The following is a 23174-nucleotide window of genomic DNA, read 5'->3' on the forward strand; positions in this document are numbered from 1 at the left end:
AAAAGATTACGGCACTGACTGAGAGGATTCAACTCGATTATCCGTTCCAGCGCCAGTACGATAGCAAAGAGTTCAACCGCGGAGACAGAGAGATGGTCAGATAGCATCTTGGCCTTTTCCACCTTGACATTGTGGATGCAGATTGCTTCCGCAGTTCTCCCAAGGGAAGGGACTTTAGAGCCATCTGTGTAAACGTGGAGAGATAGACTTCAAACCGAATGGATAAACTCGATCACCTGGTTGCAGGATGCAGAAGGGTTATCATTTATTGACTTTCCCCCACAAATCCAGGTGTATTTGAGGCATGGTAAGAGCCCAAGGAGGGGCAAATTAGAACCTTCGTAATGCACTTAACAGGTAAGGAGTCCAGACCCATTTGTCTAGCTGCCCGCCTACAGGCCATACCGAAGGGAGGGGAATTTTGGGTTTTTGCAGCACGTATTGTACTCCCAACAGTCTGCGAAAACAGCTTGGACTGGGTGATTGGCCCCAGAGGATATGGATTTGGCCCAGAATTCAAGCTGGGACATTTCCCAGCGGAGGAATAGAGGCATTTCACCGGCTTCCACCAAAAAGGCAGAGACAGGCGTACTCACAAAAGCACCCAGACAGACACGCAGGGCTTTGGCCTGAATGGCTTCAAGTTTTTTGCGGTTAGATTTTGACATGTCCAAAAAAACCTGGCTACCATAGTCAAGATGGGGGCGGATAAGGGCTTTGTCCAGGAGAAAAAGACTTCCCTGGTGGGCTCCCCAGGAAATGCCAGTGAGACATTGAATCAGATTTAGGCCCCTGGTGCATTTGACTGCAACCTTCTTCATGGGGGAATTCCATGTAAGTCCCTTGTCAAAAACAACACCCAGGAAGGCCACTGGAGAAGATGCTCTGAGGATGGTTCTGCCGACCAATATTGCTGTAGCCCGAACCATTCTCTTGCGGGAAAAATTTACAAATTTGGATTTGGCACCAGAGAACTGGAACCCCCATCTTTGGGCCCACAGCTTCATCAAGCCGATGTCAGCTTGAAGTTTCCTTATCCAAAAAGCTACGTTTTTGCTCTTGCTCCCACAGAGCAATGTCGTCCAATAGAACAATATTGTCAATGGCTGAACGGCCCTTTCAAAATACGCTCTGGGATTCATATAACCCCCTTTCCTTACGGTAGTGAACAAGTAGGCGGGCATCAACAGCCCTCAAATCAGCCAAGTGGTTCTTAATGTCAGCTATCTTGATAGCGGGGAAAAATTCCATAAATAACACCACGACTTTCCAGCCAGCAGAGATCTAGGAATGAGGCAGAACACTCGACTGCCACCAAAAAGAGTAGCTCTCAGAGCATTGTCACGATGGGAAGCCAATTTACAAAGGATTAGCAAGACCCCAGATCTGAGCTTTTTAGCACTGATTATGCCACCCAATTGATTATTATTGATCAGGGAAGCCCTTTTAATTGGATTTTCAGAGCATAAGGGATTGGAGCCCTCGTAGGTTGAAATTATGATGGGAAATTCGCCACTCTGGTCATTGTGATTAACTGCGGCCTTGCCTGCAGCAGGAATGTCAGATTCTTCACTACTATTGTTACGTGGTCCTCCCGGTAACTACCTGGTCTCGGTGACCCCCGGACCGTGGGAGGACCCCGCCAGAAAGATATATGATTTATATGCTTTCGCAGCACAATCAATATGAAAGACACAAACAATTCAAGTCAATAGGAAACCCCCACACCAAGGATCCGGATTAATGGATAATATTGTTGCGGATATGAGGATGGCATTTTTTTTATTGTATTGTATTGGAAATTGTTGTGTAACATTGTTGGATATGGCCCCTCCTGCCTCCAGAGTTGTGCAAAGATAAAAAAGGGCGTCTCGGTAGTTAATTCCATAAACACCACATTGCAGGACACGATAAAACCCTTGTTCAGTAGCTTATATCTTATTATGTGTTTTAGAGTAAGGCCTTGTCTTCCATTAGAATGACACTCCATTGCACCAAGTGAAAGAGATAGATTCCCTTCATTCCCATTCCCAAAAACCTCCCATTTCCCCCTTTCGTCATTGCCAAGCCTCGATTGGCAATTACATCCCCTCCAAAGCCGCCATTGGCCACGAGGCAGGGTTGGGGAAGAAAGGCGGGTCCCCACCTCGTCATAGAGGGGAGGAGTGAGTAAGCCCCACTCAACCAACCACAAACAAGGGGTTGGACTTCGAGAGGGTGTGGCAAGAAAGATCAAGGAGGTTCGCAAAGGTTGAGGGGCGGGGCATATATAACCCGCTGCGGGACGTTCCCCAAGGAGATGAGTTCTGAGTCTGAAAAGAGACGACCTTCAGAGAGACAAGTGCGCAAGGAGAGAAAGACGCGTCAGACGATTTGGGAGAAAGAAGGGGAGGACCCAAAAGAGCCCGAGACGTGGAGCGACAACCAGCCCCGGCCGCGTGCAGCGAGATACGCGTGCCGCCGTCACCCTGCTCGCTCCCAGCCTGACGAGGCCCGGCTTGCTGTGCGCCCTGCCAAGCCTTCCAGCTTGTGGTCCGAGCTGAACATTCCTCCTTCCAGCCAATCCACTCTGCAATTCCCCGCGTGAGTCTGTGTCTTCGTTTGTTCTGTCCTGGGTATTAATTAAGCCTGTTAGATAAGCTAGTATTTTCCCTGTGTCTCTAAAAGCTTCTGTATATTATTTTATTATCTTTCCTTCTCCTTGGTTACTTTGAGCCTGTAAATAGTAATAAATAGTAATCGTATTTCAAACCTTTCTTTGCCTTCGTCTTCCTTTTCTTCACATCCGTCGTCTTAGTCTTTTCCCTCATTGAATAGCGGTGGCGCGATACGGCCAACGTTTGGGTAAACCGGGTTTAGTCGGGGAACAACTGTTCGGCCGCGGTTACCTCCGCTCGGTAAAAATAACATCTAATCCGCGGACCGTAACAATATATTCCCAATCAATCAACGATAATCAACCCTCAATCAACAACATTACTAAGATGTAGACTCATCAACAAAAGCTCTAAGATGGCCATCTTATATATTCCTCCCTTGAGCCCCACTCACGACTCCCTCCATGGTCAATGTCTCTCACAATGTCTCTGTACTCCGGTAGTTCGATCTCCGCACGTGGGCGGTTGAACGGACCCTTCCTGACGTGCTTCCACCATGCACGTCCCGTACCGGGAACGGCTGCTGCCGCGGACACCTCCTCGGCAGCCCACCGAGGTTGGTGCTCGTGATCGCGGCTTCGGGGCTCGCAAAGCGCGCGAGGCCCAAGGCGCCTGCCGTACGCGTCCTTGTAGACGTTGAGGTAAACGGTGCCGGACGCTGGGTTCCGTGCAGGAACCCACGGCAATTTGACGCGTAACCGGTAATTACCCCGCGCCGGTAACTCCTCTCGCCAGACGGGCTTTTCAAACTCAGCGTTCCCAACGCTGATCAATGTCGACACCGCTCGCGTCGGAGCTGGGCAAGGAAGAAGATGGCCGCTTCTCTCCCGACCTTGTCTTCCTCCTTCTTCTCTCTTCCGGTTTCACGATCCCGTTTCCGGTCTCATTGGTACCAGGAGCGCTTCTGACCATTTAACCACAACAACCTTTAATAGAATAAACATTAATAAGAAATGACCTGAATAGTAATTCACATAAATCCGGAATCCGTAACACTATCTTGCCGGGGCCTCACGCTCTTCACGCCAGAACCTCATGGGACTCTGTTAACCAATGGCAGAGCCTCTTCCTCCTCATCCCCAGACCCACCATCCATTATCACCCCCACCTCACGTGCCCTCATGGGATAGAGTTCAACCCACTGGTCCACTAACTAGATGCTCGATATCCACTACAAAGGGAGTGAGCCGCAGTATGCAATTCCAGAAGAACCAGAAGCACCCTCGACCTCCGCAAGACGTCCCGGCCTCATGCGTCCGCCATCTTCCCTGATGCCGACTGTCATCCATCACCCAGACAGAGGCCGTTTTCCCCGGAGTGATTGTTACGGATTCGTCACTTCCGCTGTTGTGGTTTTCACCCACTTGACATATTCCTGATATTATGTACTATAATTATTCTCAAAAGGTTTATTATTCAGGAACAGCTATCTAAAGTTTAAAAGGTTAACTTAAAATGATACAGGAAACCGAACCGGAAGGAGGAGGTGAAGAGGAGGAGGCGGCGCGAGCAAAGTTGGAGAAGATGCGTGACGTCAAGGCTCCATAGCGAGGCTGGTCTACCGAAAGTCGCGAGGAAATTTTGAGTTCCTTGAAGGGACATCCGGTGATAGGAATTATCGCTGGAGTGGAAAATCTGCGTAGTCAGATTTGGGCGCTGAGATTTCGACGAATCCTCGCCTCGTCGCATCGGCTCAAGTAAGAGCCGTCGGCCATTTTGAACCCCGCGCTTCAGACACCTACAAAGGTTTTGCCTCGTGTCATCTTCACCCCAACATCCTACCGTTTGTCGGGGATGTGTGTGTGCGACCGCTTCGTCTCCAATTACGTTGCGGTTCACTGAGTGAGCGGTGAAGGTGCCCCTCTGAAGGGCGCCGTTGTACAGTTTCGGCGGGGCGATCACCATTGTCAACTGTACGCGATTCGAATATCGACTGGAGAGCGAGATTCGGGCTTCGACTGGATCTCGTTCTAGTGACCGCTGGAGCGAATCACATTCGCCTTGGAAAAGGTTACAGAGACATTGAGGAGTGTCCGTTTCATTCGCTGGGAGCGCAGTGAGTCATATGACTTTATTGATGGTATATAGAGTTCATTCCTAATTGCCATGTGTTGTACCGTTATTCCTGTGTGATTTTCAATATATTATTTGTTCATATATAATCATTGGTGTGGTTTCACTATTGATTTCTAACACAGAGTAACATATTTTTCTGCCGTGGCTCCTCTCGGGGTTCGGAGGTGTACCGAGACCAGGAGATCGTAGAGGAACACGTAACAGTGAGATTTAAAAAAGTAGGATTAGGTGGTCCAGGCAGGCTGATGACACGTTGTTGTGGAGTATGTACAATAAAGTAGTTCCATTATGGCTGCTCACTGAACAATCATTCCCGGCATTCGACAACTGTTACATGATGGCAGCGATGCTACTCAGCGATGGTTAAATCGTAGTTAAGTCTGCAGTACACGTTTTGGAGATACTTCTGGGCCATGGCGAAGTTTAATCCACAGGAAAACTTCGACTTTTAAAAGCCTGCTGGGTGGTCCTGTTGGAAACAATCGTTCGATCAATACTCCAAAGTGACGAAGCTGACCGGAGAAACGGGGGAGGTCCAAGTGAGCGTTCTTATTTGTTGTGGGCCCGGAGACAGAAGATGTCGTGAGCACCTTTACTTATTTATACTCCTGCTGTTGATGGTGACCATCTTGGTGAAAATGAGAATAACTTACGACGGTGTTAAGGAAACTTGTTGCCTATTTTGTTCCCAAGCGTAACGTGATTCATGAAAGGGCTGTTTTCCGGTCAATGACACAGCCAGGGTAGGGTGGTCCAAAAATGCAAAAAAATCACTTTTTTATCTGGATTTTGATGCTCTATTGGATTATTGTTAGAAATGGTCTAAATCATTCACCCAAAAAATATTTTGCATCTGAGTCATCTATAAACTCATACACACTCAACAAATAAATTTGTCATTTTGGTCAATTTTAATGACTTACAAAGACTTTAGAAATATTTTTTTCCTAAATAATGTCATTGATGGTACATACCCCTGCGAAGTCCTCATGGTCGAAACATGAGTCAGACATGTATGAACATGTTTCAAACATGTTTCAAGCATTGTCAAACATGTTTCGACCATGATGATTTCACACTCACAGGCGCAAGCGCATGCAAAAAGTCATGAACCACAAAATGGCTTAGTACAACAGTGCATGTACTTTTTCCACCTAGGTTGCTATTGGATTGTTCTCATTTAGCCAAATTTGGTGAAAAACGCCATATTTCAATTGGAGTGTGTATGAGTTTCCAGATGGAATTGAGCGAAAATATTTGGTGGGTGAATGTTTTAGACCATTTCTAACAATAATCCAGTAGAGCATCAAAATCGGAGAGATCGATGTTTTTTGGACCACCCTAAGCCAGGGCCTATTCTTTTATGGATTGCAAGTTTTTGGAACGAGGTCTATCGAACAAATAAATATAAGTTTGGAGTTTTTAATGAACAGAACAGCTTTGTCTGCTGCAGTTTTTTTTATGAACATGCAACTACAGGCCTACAATACAAGCATCCCTCCTTCCAGGATTTTTCATGAAAGCGTTTGACCCTTGGCTTTGTTCTTTCATTTTTCACCTTCACACTCCAACCTACAAACAGTCATGAGCAGTCCATAAAATACCAGAAAGCTAAATTGTAATAACAATAGTTGTCTTTCTGGTTTGCACCAAGTGACATTACTGTCGTTGTGCTACAACCCATGACAAGCTAAAATCTTAAAATAAAAAGATGAAAGTCGCTGATTTTGTGCAATAGCTTTCCAGCTGCTGTTTTATTCTATACATGCAGAAACTTTGCACACAAACAATCACCACTAAAGGAAATTTTTATTGGTCTTTCTCACCACTAATCTAAGATTTAGATTGAGATTTATAGGAATATTGGTCTAACTCAACATTGCTGGTTGGGTAACACGATAAAAACAGGCACGACTAGGCTCGAGACAGGTCACGCCTTTCCACTTCTAAGGGCGACATTTGCCTAGGCTTCGGAATATGCTTTCGGACACCGGACACAAGATGAGCTTTTCTTCCGGACGCAAGTTTTCCTTTTTCTTCGTCCATATACCAAATGCATCACAAGGCTGCGGGGTGGCATCATTGGCCGAGGGTGGGGTCGTGCCGCTGATGCAGTGCCCCTTGCTGGTTGGAGCAGGAATTTGTCATTTGTACATGGTGCCATCGCCAGCTCGTCTAACCTGGGTGCGGAGGACACTTTGTTGCTCTTTAACGGCCACTATCATCCCACCTTGTGGGGTCGGCTGGGGGGAAGCTTGGCCCAAGTCTTTCACAAACCGGCCTGGCCAGGCCTGACGTTCGCCTAGTTAGGGCAGGAAATTGGAATTTGGCCATGGTGCCGGCGATACTCATCGTCTACTTTGTGCGAAGGACACCATGTGATCTTTAACGTCCACCAACTCATGTTGGCAGACGGGACTCCTGGTATAACGTCCATCCGAGGGACGGCACACACATTGATGAATCACCCTGTCTGTGACATGACCTTTTCATTTAATAAGCTTGATAAATCCTGTACGAACCATAAAGTTTAAATTTAAAGCCTTAAAGCTATCTGGATGTGCTATGGATACACATTCTTATAGCGCCATCTCAGGTGTCTCTCGACCATACATTCAGCCATCAATCCATTTACCTTCAATAGCTAATGTGGCAATAAGTACAGAAGCATAAAAAGAAAACTTCACACAGGTGGCCTGCTCAAAGGTACGCACACACATGGCAGCACAGCATATATTAAACCCAAATGGTGTACTCGAAAAATCAAAGTGCACTCTAAAACTCAATGGTGTACACTGCTCTATAGCCAAATGGTACATTCTAAAATCAAACGGTGTACTCGAAAACCAAATGGCACACCCCATGATCAAAGAGTGCACTCCAAAAACCAGTGCAGTGGCCTGGAATGGTAGGAGGAGAAAGAACAAACAGAAACGAGGAGGTAGACATGGAAGCGGAAAAGCGGAAAATTATACATGCGGATAGAAGTTAAGCGCGTCTGCGACATCGTACTGTTTGTGAAGAAAATATTCAATCCAATCAAAATGTTCTTTCAAACGTAAATTGAAGAACCATCCATGCACAGGCTGAATTTTCAATTCATCGGAAGGCCGGAAAGGCAATTTTGAACACAACACACGCACTGCATGGCAGGAGGTATCGACTTGAAAAGAAAACACAACAACCTGGTCAAGGTTTCGAGAAGGTAAAGATCTTGATGCGTACTTCCGCTGGCGGACTGTGTTACTATGGCCCAGAAAAGATTTAGCAAAGCCCAAAGACGGCAAATTATTGGGATGAACAATGCTGGGACGTCGTACAGTGAAATTAGATGCCAACTTGGCTTCCATCGGACTATTATCAGCAGTCGGGTGGCAAACATCAACAAGCCAATGATGTTAAAGACAGGCCTTTATCTGATCGCCCCAGTGTGACGTCACAAGCACAGTGTTGCGGCATGAATGGAATCTCCCTCAGAGGTTATCCACGAAACCTGTCCGGAAGCAGTTTCGTTGTGCAGGTTACAACACCAGGAGACCGATGAGATGCCCTCTTCTCACCCCAGAACACAAAGGAGCTTGCTGGGCATGGTATGCACCGGGTTTGTCAACAATGGAATCTCGCATCTTGGAGGAAGATCTATTCGTCTTTGAATTTGAAGTCATTTGTTGAAAATGCAAACGTTACCAGTATAGAGTTTCATTTTTGATAAATGTTCGGGTTTCTGAATAATTTTCTCAGTTATTGCTATAATCCAGGAAAACGCAGCGCGTGCTTAACTTTTTCCCGGTGTATAGAAAAAGAAAGGGAGAAATCATGACCATACAAATCAACAAACAAGATGGAGACAAATTAGGGGCAGAAAAGTAGACATGAATGTGCAGAGAGGTTGAGTAAGGGACAGACAGGTGCACAGGTGGAGACTTTGTTATGGACTTTGGAGAGAAGCTTGGGTGGTGTTTACAGCGGCTCTCCACACAGCACAATTTCCAATTCTCTGCGATAGAGCTGCCCATCGTCAACCAGATTGAGGAGGCCTTGCTTATATGCAGATAGAGTCTGCTCATCCTACAAAAGCATGGAGGAGTGTTAGAAAACAAAACACAAATTGTCAACCAGCAGTACATACATATAGATAAACACACACAAAGTGAATGTTATTCTGTTACACACATTGTAATAATAATGTCGTGCGACTCCCCCTCAGTTAAGACCGGGGAAATCGCGGATGCAAACGAGCTTACTTGAGGCGTCCGGGTCAATGGCGGATTTGCAATACATGCGCGGGAGGGAGAAGGAAAGAAGAAGACACGGCGAGATTTACCTGACGGACCGCGCGAAGTCTTCAACCTGCGAAAAGTAACTCACGAATGGAAACGGAATTTATGTACAAAAAGAAAACACGTTTATTTTACGGAACCCGAGAACAATGGACGTGACGATAAATAAATAATGTTCCTAAATCGGGATCCCGCACACCTCACTTCAAATACAAGACAAATGGAAGGATAATCGAAAGAAACCATTGTGCTTATCTGTCTGGATGTCAGGAATTGTTCAGGCTCCAAGCGTGCAGTCTGGCACATCTCCGATCCTCGGGAACTGCTCGGCCTTCAGTGCGACCAGGCCTCGATGACACCTCTCGCTCGCGCGCTGCCGGGCCCATGTCCGCTGGTGCGTGGCAAGCCTCGCGTCCCCGCGCGATGAATAATCAGGGCGGATGATCGTCGGCGCTCAACAGGTAAAGGTCCACACGGGAACGAGAAGGCAAGAAGGGAAGAGAAAAGCAGAGGCGAAGACACGCAGAGGCGAAGGGGCGAAGAGAGACGAAGGAAGAGAGAAAATGTCCGTCTCCGCTTAATTTTATCAGACGTCCTCTGACGTCAGCTCTCTTTCTCTGCCAATCAGTGCGTCGTTTCCTTGTGGCTTTTCGCGCCTCCCTCACATCCTGGTCTTTTTCCTCCAACCAGCGCGTCGCTTGTTGATAGCTCGTTCGCGCCCTCCGCACTGATTGACCGAGCGTCTCTCACCTTTGGTGTTACGTCATCGGTCGCACGTCATTGTCGGTGGCCAATCAGTGTGGCACGTCTTTCATCCTCCCTACTCTCCAATCGGTGCTCTAGTTGTTGCTCACCCTTCCCCCCCGTCAGTCACGAGCCTTCCTGGGCATGTTTCTCAGCCTGCCTCTTCGATGTTTGCTGCCCTGCCTGTGTTGTCAGCGGCTGCTTCCGGTCTGTTCCTCTGTAAGTCATTGTGGCGGCGGGGGAATTTAATTAATGTGGTGCTCTATTGGGCCTAGCTAATGTATGTGATGTGTTGCGATAAGGGACACCGGAATGTTCACAGAGGTTTCACACATGTGGGAATTAGCATAATCCCTAGAACTATTTAACATGCCCCATTCCTCGTAATGGCGACGAAGATACACCTTAAACCGACAAACCGCCAAAACAGAACTTATTACAGGTGAGGATTCCCTATCACGACGGACGAAGCACCTACCTATGCAGATCTACCTGGATCAAGATATGCCCTACCCAACCGACATACACAAACAACAGCTCCCCATCATAGTAGAGATTGCATTTATTGTCGCAGAACAATTTTATTATATCAATCGATTGCTGATAAAGTTGACATCTGCACAAGACCTGAAAATAACCTTTTATTGTCGATGTACACACGCACATGTGCGTGCACACACACACAAAAATCACACTAACACACACACCCACAAACACACACACTAACACACTGATACAAAAAAAGACACTGACACACACACACACACACACACACACACAAACACACACACACACACACACACACACACACACACTCAGAGAAGATAATCCATACTCTTCATGCAAAGACATCACACCACCTCGACAAATGGAATTTTAAAAACAGCTCGTTATGTGACTGTGGACACCCAGATCAGACTTTTTATCACATTGTGACTGATTGTCACCTACGGAAATACGATGAGGGATTTAGGGCAATTCACCCGACACAGACAGTGTGGTGACTGTCCAAGTTAGACATAGATCTGTGAGCTGTAATTTGTCATACACAAGAAAGAAAGAACTGCCGACTATTTAAAAAAGTTCTTTCGGAATTCAATATGTGATCTCCGTACCACGACTAACACTTACCTTTTGATTATATTAAAGCGCGGCGTTACGCGCGCTGCTTGTGAGCAAGGAGGAAGCGGACAAGCGGTAACATATAAACGTCTTTATTGTAAGACTACACTGTAACACTGAACTCCTCCGGGCTGGTCGCCCGGGGTATATCATGAGGCCACGCCTACCCCTCGGGCGTGGCCACCGCCCACTTGGTGCGTGGAATGATGTCACCACGCCAGTGGGCTTTTGTGTCCGCCACACGCGCCCCCCCAGAATTCCCGCGCACCTGGAGGGCCAGTTTGCGGGGCAGACGAATGACCCGGCCGAAGCGCCCCCTGGCGATCGGCAGCGTCCGGGGTGCAGGGATACCAGGTGGGATGCCCCTGGCTGCCCCTGGGATGGGTGCAGGACCGGGGGGCGCCGTGGCGGCGGGGCTGGTCGGTGCCGGGGGTCTGCCCGCAGGAGGGCGGCCCCGACGTGGGGGTCGGGCCACTGGCGGTGGATGGTCCACATCGAGGTGGGCCGGCTTGAGGCGGTCTACCGAAACGCGGTCAGGAGTACCGCCGATGTCCAGGGTGAAGTGCTTCGCCCCGGTCTCCAGCACGCGGAAAGGCCCGTCGTACGGGGGCCGCAGTGGTGTCCGATGGGCATCGTGGCGGACGAAGACGTACTCCGCCGTGCGAAGCTCCGGGGCGACGTGCGTCGGTGGGTGCCCGTGGCATGCCGTTGGCACCGGGGCGAACCTCTGGGCGGTCTCTTGCAGAGCGGAGCGCTGCTGTGCCGCGGACCATGGTGACGTGGAGTCGGGGAGGAACTCGCCCGGCACCCGCAGCGGTTGCCCGAAGACCAACTCCGCCGCGGATGCGCGCAGGTCCTCCTTGGGCGCCGTCCGGAGGCCCAGCAGGACCCAGGGGAGCCTGTCGACCCAGCCGCCGTCGCGGAGGGTGGCCCGGAGCGCGGCCTTCAATGAGCGGTGAAATCGCTCACACAGGCCGTTAGCCTGGGGGTGGTAGGCCGTGGTTCGGTGCAGCCGGACCCCGAGCCCCTGCGCAACCGCCCCCCAGAGCTCCGAGGTGAACTGGGGGCCGCGGTCGGATGAGATGTCTGAGGGGGCGCCGAACCGGGCGACCCAGGTGGCGATGAAAGCCTGCGCGACATCGGCCGCCGTTGTCGACGCCAAGGGCACGGCCTCCGGCCACCGGGTGGTGCGGTCCACCATGGTGAGGACGTAGGTGAAACCCCGCGAGGGGGGCAGAGGTCCCACCAGGTCCACGTGGACGTGGTCAAACCGGCGTTCCGGCACCGTGAACGGGGCCAACGGGGCCTGGGTGTGCCGGTGCACCTTGGCGCGCTGGCACGCGAGGCACGTCCTGGCCCAGCCGCGGACGGCCTTCCGGAGGCCATGCCAGACAAACTTGTCGGCGATCAGCCTTTGGGAGGCCCTCGCGCCCGGGTGGGACAGGCCGTGGATGGCGTCAAACACCTGGCGCTGCCAGCCCGCGGGCACAATGGGGCGAGGACGCCCGAGGGAGACGTCGCACAAGAGGGCCGCGCCCGCGCCGTCGAACGGCACCTCGGTGACGCGGAGGCCCGTGACGGCGGTCCGCAAGGCCTGGACGTCGGGGTCAGCGGCCTGGTCCGCTGCCATCCGGGCATAGTCGATGCCGAGGTGGACTGCGTGGGCGACGGCCCGGGAAAGGCAATCCGCCACCGGGTTGTCCTTCCCCGCGACGTGCTGGATGTCCGTCGTGTACTCGGACACGGCCGAGAGGTGACGCTGCTGCCGGGCCGACCACGGCTCAGTGACCTTGCCCATCGCGAAGATCAGCGGCTTGTGGTCGACGAAGGCAGTGAACGCCGGCCCTCGAGCAGATGGCGGAAGTGCCTGACCGCCAAGTGAAGTCCGAGCAACTCGCGGTCGAAGGTACTGTAACGGCGTTCGGGCGGGCGAAGCTGCCGGCTAAAGAACGCCAGCGGTTGCCAAGCTCCACGCACCCATTGCTCGTGCACCGCGCCCACCGCGTAGTCCGAGGCATCGGTGGTGAGGGCGATCGGTGCATCGGGCGCCGGGTGCGCGAGCATGGTGGCGTTAGCCAAGGCGAGCTTCGCGCCCGTGAACGCCGTGTCCATCTGCTCGGTCCAGGTAACGTCGCCTTTGCCCGGCTTACCTCGGAGAGCTTCGTGCAGGGGGCGCAGGAGCTGGGCGATACGGGGCAGGAACCGATGGTAAAAGTTCACCATGCCCAGGAACTCCTGCAGCCCTCTGATCGTGCGGGGGCGCGGAAACCCCTTCACCGCCTCCACCTTGGCCGGTAGGGGGACGGCGCCGTGCCTGGTGACACGGTGCCCCAGAAAATCGATTGTGGCGGCGCCGAACCGGCACTTTGCGGGGTTCACAATCAGGCCATGCTGGCCCAGGCGTTCGAAGAGCGTGCGGAGGTGGCGTAGGTGCTCTTCGCGGGACGCGCTGGCGACGAGGATATCGTCCAGGTAGACGTAGACAAAATCCAAGTCGCGCAGGACGCTGTCCATCAGTCGCTGGAACGCCTGAGCCGCATTCTTCAGACCGAAGGGCATGCGCAGGAACTCGAAGAGTCCGAATGGCGTGATGACCGCCGTCTTCGGGACGTCCTCCGGCCTGACGGGGACCTGATGGTAGCCGCGTATGAGGTCCACCTTCGAGAAGAAGGACCTGCCCGCCAAACAGGCGGAAAAGTCCTGAATGTGGGGGACGGGGTAGCGGTCGGGAGTCGTGGCGTCATTGAGACGGCGATAGTCCCCGCACGGTCGCCATCCCCCGCCGGGCTTCGGCACGATGTGCAGCGGCGACGCCCAAGCGCTCTCTGAGCGCCGAACGATGCCGAGTCGCTCCAGGGTAGCGAACCCCGCTTTTGCCACCGCCAGCTTCGTCGGCTCGAGGCGGCGTGCCCGGGCGTAGACCGGTGGCCCGACGGTGGGGATGTGATGGGCCACCCCGTGCTTGACGGCCCCCGCCGAGAAGGTGGGCCGCGTGAGGGCCGGGAAGCCGGCGAGGAGGCGGGTGAATGCGTCCGCTGCCGGAAGCATACAGACCAACGTGGCCGGAACCGAATCGTTCGGCAAGCCGCTTGGCAAGCCGCTCGTTGAGCTGGGCAACGCACACGCGAGCGAGCTGAATGTCTCGGCCTGGACAAGCCGTCTGCGCTTGACGTCGACCAGGAGCCCATTAGCGCACAGGAAGTCCGCGCCAAGCAGTGCCATGGGCACGTCGGCGGTGACGAACGTCCATCGGAAAACCTGCCCTCCAAACCGCAGAGAGAGGCAGCGTTTTCCGTACGTACGGATGGGCGTCCCGTTCGCGGCAAGCAGCGCGGGGCCCCCACCCGCGGCGTGCTTGTCTGACGTGCCGGCGGGAATGACACTCACCTGCGCTCCCGTGTCGCACAGGTAACGGCGCCCGGAGAAGGTGTCCGTTATGAACAGCAGGCTGCTCGAACGGCCGGCGCTCATCGCCACAATTGAGCGCCGGCCCGGGCATTTCCCGACCCGTTGAAGGAGCACGGCGGATGACACCGCCGAGCTTCGTGGCCGAACTTGGCGTGGAACCAGCACCAGGTGGTGGAGCTGGAGGAGCGCGGCTGGCTCCGCCAGGCCGGTGGAGTCGACGGGTTTCCCCGCGGTGGCGGTTTTCGCCGCGGCGGTGGGCGGGGCGTGGCGGCGTTCACGAGGTGCGTATCAGCATGCTGCTGAACCTCAGCGCGCTGTAGAAGATGATGCTGTGGAACATCAGCGTCGAAGGCCGTGACGGCCACGCCAACGCTCGCCCGCGTGTCCGAAGCGGCGAAGTACTTGTCCGCCTCGGCCGCCAATGCTCGGGGTTCCGTTAGCCCGGTCCCGGCCAACGCGAGGCGAACCTGCGCTGGAAGTTGGCGACGGAAAAGCGCCCGGAATAGCGAACCGGGGGCTTCGTCGCCCAACAGTGACAGCATATGGTCCATTCGGACCGACGGGCGCGTCTCACCGAGCTCGGGGAGATCCAGGAGGCGGTCGGCCCGTGCGTCGTCCGTGAGGCTGAACGTGGCTAGGAGTAGCCGCTTGAGTGCCTCGTACTTGTGGCCGTCCGGTGGGTGGCGAAGGACGGACACATCTCGAGCGGCCGTGCCGGGCCCGAGGGAGGCGACGACGTGGCAGTAGCGCGTGTCATCGCCGGTGAGGTGCCGAAGCTGAAATTGGGCTTCGGCCTGGACGAACCAGACTTCGGCCTGAGCCTCCCAAAATTCCGGAAGTTTGACGAAGGCGGCCATGGCGATGGCGTCGCGTGTGGAAGGATCGCTCCGGCAGATCCAACGTCGAGGGTCACCAGTAAAGCGCGGCGTTACGCGCGCTGCTTGTGAGCAAGGAGGAAGCGGACAAGCGGTAACATATAAACGTCTTTATTGTAAGACTACACTGTAACACTGAACTCCTCCGGGCTGGTCGCCCGGGGTATATCATGAGGCCACGCCTACCCCTCGGGCGTGGCCACCGCCCACTTGGTGCGTGGAATGATGTCACCACGCCAGTGGGCTTTTGTGTCCGCCACACGATACACCTTATTATTCAGTTATTTGTCCATGTATTATTCCCTTTGTTGACAACATGATAACTTATGAATATTTAGTTGCAAAAGTCTGAAATGTTGTGCAAAGTCATATTCTCTGTTGAGGGAGAACCCATCGGATGAAGAATAATGAGTGAACATAAGCAGGTACCAGGAGATGTTACAAAATGAACCAAACTTTTGTTGATTTCCCAATGAAACTTCCTTATATAAACCTCAATAGTACAAATCCAGAGGTGTGGAGGCAACAACATGTGGTGGTGGTGTTTTTACATTGTAATGTTACCTTGTTGTACACCGCACCTTTCCTATGCCATCTCCAGGCGCTGCATATCGTCATTGCCGGGCACTGAAGGGGGCTCGGCAATGACGCACGCTGAAAGGGAGTACTCAGTTTTCACTCTGGTTGTTTGTTTGTTTGTTTGTTTGTCCGGTCAATATCTCAGCCTTCATTTGAGCTAGGAAGCTGAAATTTGGGCACAATAGTGAGTAAGTACCTTTCAAAAACGTTATTTTTTGTTTTTTGATTAATCAATTTGTTGACGAGTTACTTAATTATTATCGATTAATTAAGTACTTATACATTTTCTTTCTCTTCTGGGCATTATCTCAGGCACCTTTTGAGTTAGGAAGCTGATATTTGGACATGCCAATGACAAAGTGATTTGGCTGTAAAGGCTATTTTTGATTTATTGATTAATCAATTAATCGATCAATTATTTAATTATTCAATTAATGACTAATTTTTTATTTTTTTTAGTTACAGATTCGGATGAAATGGTGGTGGTTTATGTGTTCTCTTAGCCAATTGATTAATTTTTTATTTTTTATTTTTTTTTGTTGTATACAAGATCGAAGCTCGTGAAAGAGCGAACATTTATCACACAGAAAGACAAACCGACAAACCGACACATAACCGACAAACCGACACATAAAACAAATAACATCGGGAGCGGTAGACAAGATGGGGAGAGAGGGGGAAGGACACAAACACAACATTTGAGAGCAGGAACCGAGAGACATGGAGACATCGAGAGATCTGTGGGAGGGAGAGGGCTTTGGGGGGGAGGCATGGGAAAGGGGGTGGGAGAGGCATAAAACATATGGACACTGCCAGGACTACCAGGAAAGAAGTTGGAATTACAAACAAGGTGGATCTGGGGTGAATTAGTGGGGGTAGAAAAGATCAAGGTTTTGGATGGGGGAAGATAAGAGATGGTGGTGAACAGCTGCTTTAAAGACCTGGAGGGAGGAGTGGGATTGAAGGGAGTGTGGGAGTTTGTTCCAGAGGCGGGAGAAAAGAGGAATGAAGGAGTGAAGATGAGCAGAGAGCCGAGATTTCAGCAGTTTAACCATCAGAGGCTTGCAGGCAGATCTTGTGCGACCTGTAGGAATATTTGGGGGACAGAGCACAGAGAGAGCTGGGGGAGCAAGGCCAGAGAGGAGTCGGTAGAAGACAGAAAGACCACCTACCTGCCTGCGGTGAGTGAGTGAAAGGCCCTCAGAGATAGCTTCATCGTGGGAGATTCCAATGATTCTGAAAGCTTTGGTTTCAACAGCGTGAAGCCGAGCTAGGTGTGAGGCAGGAGCACCAGCCCATAGGGGAGTTTTTTATGACTATTTTTATGACTATTTTTATGACTATTATTTATTTATTTCATCATTAGTCATTTATTTATTTTCTTTCTCATCTGGGCAATATGTCAGGCACCTTTTGAGCTGGGAAGCTGATATTTCGGCACGATAGTGACCAAGTGATGTGGCTATAAAGGATATTTTTGATTTATTGATTAATCAATTAATCGATTAATTATTTATTGATTAATCGATTAATTTTTTAATTTTTTAATTAATGATTTATTTAATTAAATTTCTAAAAGTTACATCTTCCGATGAAGCACCAGTGGTTTAGTTATGCTATTAGCCAATTGATTGAGAAAATATTTTATGATAACCTTTTTTTGATTTTAATTATGCAATTAATCAATGAATTATTGTACACCTCTCCCTCCCAATACAGTCTCTATGAGTTGCACTGCGGTATTGCCGGGCGCCAGAGGCGCCCCGGCAATGCCGCGCTGGAGGATATTTAATTATTTGGCATGGGGGCGGTGTACTTTGAATGTATCTGTACTTGTTAATCTATTCACTGACCTGGTAAGAGTTTAACGCTACAGAAGCGGCATCAAGATGGCGTCGCACGCTAGCCTTTATTCACATTTTGTTCACTTTTCTGTTCAACACCGAAAGGAAAAACCATGACCAAGTGGGATATGTGGAGTCAGGTGTCATGTCAACTTGAACCGTGCGCATGACTACATGTACCTGAACTGTACCTGAACTCCCAACGCACCTCGTTTGGTTCTTCTCGCTCCCTTTTGGTAGAAAAGCCCTACAGGCCTGTCCATTCTAATCTCAGCACCATTCCCTCAGAAACATATCTTCAGCATTTCACAAAACAATTCTTTTGATTTTCACAATTTAGTGGTACCTGCACATGATCTATTTCATGGTGTCTCAAATACATCCAGTTTATCTCCGAATATATCTTTACCTCCGCAACTAAAGGTGGACGGAGGTTATGTTTTCACCCCTGTTTGTTTGTCTGTGATCAGGACATCTCAAAAAATTATTGATGGATTTTTTTGACGAAATTTGATGGAAAGGTTGGGTATGTGTCAAGGACAAATTTATTACATTTTGTTGAAGATCAGGATCCGGATCCGAGAAGGTTTTAAGTGATTCTTCACCATTGAGTGATAACACGAAAAACAATATATAGCACAATATCTCAAAAGATTATTGACGGATTTTGCCGAAATTTCATGGAAAGGTTGGGTATGTGACAAGGAGGAATTGGTTACCTTTTGGTGAAGATTTTGATCCAGATACGAGAATTTATTTTGTTTTTTAATTGACTCTTCACCATTTAGAGATGGAGCAAAAAACGATATATAGGGTGATATCTCAAAAAGTTGTGGGCAGATTATGATAAAACCTGGTGGATGAGTTGGTAAGATGACAAGATCAAGCCGATTACCTTTTGGTTCAGGTCCGGATACAGATCCGGCCTATCAGTGGGATAGAAAACGTAAACTGTTCAGCCTGGCGGAGGTATGCTCTCTACCGAGTGTCGGTATAGTTTGCTATTATGTGCTGAAAACATATTGATAGAAAGTGGACATGTAGCCATGCAGAAACAAGCACATAAATAAATGAAGACATTTGTAAATTTTCACAAAATTCACAAATTATTTACACAGCTCCTTAATGCATCATCTATCGAACTTAGAATCACAACAACTAATAGAGTGAAAAATAATACGCAGCGAACACAGCTGTCGAAAAAGAAACCACAATAAATGCTTACCTTTGCATTTTTGCCCAGCAAGTCCCGTAGAAGATCATCAACTTCCTTCTTGTCAATATAGCCTCTGCAGTCCTGAGGAATTAGGACAAGAGAAAGGGGAGAATGTAGAAGAAAGAGGCTTCAGAAAATATCAGAATGGGCACAGGAAGTACATCAAACTGTAAGTTGATAGCCAGGAACTAAAAGGAAAGAAACGTAATATGATGAGTTAAAAACAGACTATTTCGTACTGGTTCGGTACAGTGTACACCTTGATGTGTGCAGGATAACTGAGCTTATAAAGAACTACACTTTAAAAAATGCTCGATTTTACAGTACGTATGTATGTATGTATGTATGTATGTTTGTATGTATGTATGTATGTATGTATGTATGTATATATCCTTCTCTTTCTTCTTAACGGCCACATCTTTAAAGATACAAACTTAATAGTTGCAGTACAGATGCAACTTTGTGTGGGAAGTAACATGGGCTATGTGGCCACAGGATCAGAGACCGGGTTGAAACTGCAAATTGAGACCACAGTGACCGATATGGCAATTTTGGCAAATTAGATGACCAATTGGTCTCAAGTTGAAAAGGCTGGATTTTTTGAGTGCAAGATAAACTTACAATTTCCGGTCACTGGGGATGGGTACTTTTGCTAGTACGTGTGTATATATATATATATACATTATCTACCTATATACAGTCACGTGAAAAAGTAAGTACACCCCATGCAAAGTTTTGACTTTTTCAACATATTTCAACATACAGCTATTTGATCTTCATTTCAACAATATTGGTAGATAAAGCTGATATAATATAACAAATATCATGAAACATTTACATTTTGTAGTCCATTGTATAATTTAAATAAACATAAATGCAAATTTCGCATGTGGAAAAAGTAAGTACACCCTTGGCTCTAATAGGTCGTATTGCCCCCTTTGGCAGAAACAACCTCAAGTAGGCGTTTCTTATAACTGTCTACCTGTCTCTGACATCGACTGGGAGAAATTTTTTCCCACTCCTCCATGCAGAATTCTTTCAGCTGTGCGATGTTTGAGGGGTTTCTTGCATGCACAGCTCGTTTCAAATCCCCCAACACAACATCTCGATGGGATTTAGATCCGGGCTTTGACTTGGCCATTCCAGAACCCTCCATTTCTTTCTTTTCAGCCATTCATTGGTGGATTTACTGGTATGTTTAGGGTCACTGTCATGTTGCAAGGTCCACCTTCGGTTGAGCTTCAACTGTCCGACAGATGGCCTCACATTATCCTCAAGCACCCTCTGGTACAATGAAGAATTCATAGTGGATAATATGATGGTGAGCTGCCCAGGCCCTGATGCAGCAAAGCGGCCCCAAACCATAATATTTCCACCACCATGCTTTACAGTTGGTATCAGGATCTTGTGGTCAAATGCTGTCTTTGGTTTTCGCCAAACATGTCTTCTGGTACTGTGGCCAAATCGCTCTACCTTTGACTCATCTGTCCAGAGCACATTGTTCCAGAAGTGCTGGTCTTTGCCTAGGTGTTCATTGGCAAACTTTAGTCTTGCCTTGATGTTCTTTCTGGACAGCAAAGGTTTCTTCCTGGCACACCTCCCATGTAGATCAAATTTGTGCAGCCTCTTTCTAATGGTAGACTCGTGCACTTTGACATCAACAGTGGCAAGAGCTACCTGTTGGTCCCGTGATGACATTCTGGGGTCTTAGAGACTTCTTTCAGCATCTTGCGGTCTGCTCTCGGGCTGAACTTGCTGGGGGCGGCCTGGCCTGAACAAGTTGGCAGTTGTTTGGAATATTCTCCACTTGTAGATGATCTTCCGGACAGTCGAAAGATTGATTTCAAATTGTTTGGAGATCTTTTTAAATCCCTTCCCAGACTTGTAGGCATCTATAACCTTCTTTCCGAAGGCCTCAGAGAGCTCTTTTGATCTCGGCATGGTGAGGCCGCACACTTCAACAACAAAGGGCAAACCAAACTAAATGTCTGAGGTTTAAATAAGACAGGTTCCTCCAAGATCCTCTCTAACGATGTTCTAATCATTTGCACCTGAGCTGGTGTACCTGATTCTAATTTTAGGTATTTGAAGTAGTGATAAATGTAGGGGTGTGCTTACTTTTTCCACATACGAAATTTGCATTTATGTTTATTTAAATTATACAATTTCTACAAAATGTAAATGTTTCATGATATTTGTTATATTATATCACCTTTATGTATCAATATTGTTGAAATGAAGATGAAATATCTGTATGTTGAAATTTGTTGAAAAAGTCAAAACTTTACATGGGGTGTACTTACTTTTTCACGTGACTGTGTATATTGCACTTCACAGCAATCAAATCTGAGTTGAATTTCATTCTGCCTCTACTTCCAGTTCTACATTCTTTTTTCACCTTTTTTTTTTACAATATCTCAAACTGAATCTTTATTAAACATAAATGTTTCTTCCTTATTCCTTAAAAAAACATTTTAAGTCATTTGAAAATGCTTTTCCACCCTTATATCTGGGTCAGGATGTTGATGGCCTTAAAATGCATGTTGTTGTTGTTGTTGTTGTATATCTGGGTCAGGACTGCTACACATGTTCTTCTTCTTCTTCACCACAATCTATATCCCTCCTTCTTCTCCCCAAAGGTTATTTTACAAAACGGTCGGTCAACTAAGCATTTGGTCCAACAACCATCTTCCCGCACGTACAGCGCCATCTTTCTCTGTGCCTTAAACAAAAAAACAATTTTATCTCCCATCATATGATCTTTATCTCCATTTGGCCAATTTGGGAATTTTGAATCAGTATCCCTCCACTTCATGTCCCCCTCCTTATGCTTCAATCCCATCCCCTCAAAGCTTCATGCCCCCCCCCCCACCCCCTTTCTGCATCCCTCCTCACCCCAACCTCTCAATGCTTCCCCTCACCTTACCCGCAAAATAATTTCCCTCACCCGACCCACTCAAACCTTCCCCCTCACCCTACCCACTCAAACCTTCCCCCTCACCCTACCCACTCAAACCTTCCCCCTCACCCTACCCACTCAAACCTTCCCCCTCACCCTACCCACTCAAACCTTCCCCCTCACCCTACCCACTCAAACCTTCCCCCTCACCCTACCCACTCAAACCTTCCCCCTCACCCTACCCACTCAAACCTTCCCCCTCACCCTACCCACTCAAACCTTCCCCCTCACCCTACCCACTCAAACCTTCCCCCTCACCCTACCCACTCAAACCTTCCCCATCACCCTACCCACTCAAACCTTCCCCCTCACCCTACCCACTCAAACCTTCCCCCTCACCCTACCGACTCAAACCTTCCCCCTCACCCTACCCACTCAAACCTTCCCCATCACCCTACCCACTCAAACCTTCCCCATCACCCTACCGACTCAAACCTTCCCCCTCACCCTACCCACTCAAACCTTCCCCATCACCCTACCCACTCAAACCTTCCCCATCACCCTACCCACTCAAACCTTCCCCCTCACCCTACCCACTCAAACCTTCCCCCTCACCCTACCCACTCAAACCTTCCCCCTCACGCTACCCACTCAAACCTTCCCCATCACCCTACCCACTCAAACCTTCCCCTCACCCTACCCACTCAAACCTTCCCCATCACCCTACCCACTCAAACCTTCCCCCTCACCCTACCCACTCAAACCTTCCCCCTCACGCTACCGACTCAAACCTTCCCCCTCACCCTACCCACTCAAACCTTCCCCATCACCCTACCCACTCAAACCTTCCCCTCACCCTACCCACTCAAACCTTCCCCATCACCCTACCCACTCAAACCTTCCCCCTCACCCTACCCACTCAAACCTTCCCCCTCACCCTACCCACTCAAACCTTCCCCATCACCCTACCCACTCAAACCTTCCCCCTCACCCTACCGACTCAAACCTTCCCCCTCACCCTACCCACTCAAACCTTCCCCATCACCCTACCCACTCAAACCTTCCCCATCACCCTACCGACTCAAACCTTCCCCCTCACCCTACCCACTCAAACCTTCCCCATCACCCTACCCACTCAAACCTTCCCCATCACCCTACCCACTCAAACCTTCCCCCTCACCCTACCCACTCAAACCTTCCCCCTCACGCTACCCACTCAAACCTTCCCCATCACCCTACCCACTCAAACCTTCCCCTCACCCTACCCACTCAAACCTTCCCCATCACCCTACCCACTCAAACCTTCCCCTCACCCTACCCACTCAAACCTTCCCCATCACCCTACCCACTCAAACCTTCCCCCTCACCCTACCCACTCAAACCTTCCCCCTCACGCTACCGACTCAAACCTTCCCCCTCACCCTACCCACTCAAACCTTCCCCTCACCCTACCCACTCAAACCTTCCCCATCAC

The 23174-nt window shown here is 49.5% G+C and overlaps 1 protein-coding gene across 2 annotated transcripts in view; it reads right to left on the reverse strand.

The window, feature by feature from the left end:
* Nucleotides 1-6458: 6458 nt before the first annotated feature.
* Nucleotides 6459-23174, reverse strand: part of LOC137422043 (calretinin-like) — a 169263-nt gene continuing 152547 nt past the window's right edge. For both annotated transcript variants that reach the window (XM_068108734.2, XM_078772992.1), the window contains 2 exons: nt 18811-18882; nt 6459-8801 (listed from right to left, as the gene is read on the reverse strand). In XM_068108734.2, the coding sequence (XP_067964835.1) occupies nt 8694-8801; nt 18811-18882 (180 nt within the window). In that variant the 3' untranslated portion in view covers nt 6459-8693. The remainder of the gene's footprint in view (nt 8802-18810; nt 18883-23174) is intronic.

The sequence above is a fragment of the Myxine glutinosa genome, chromosome 2, assembly GCF_964187855.1.
Source record: "Myxine glutinosa chromosome 2, kmMyxGlut1.1, whole genome shotgun sequence".
NCBI lineage: Eukaryota > Metazoa > Chordata > Myxini > Myxiniformes > Myxinidae > Myxine > Myxine glutinosa.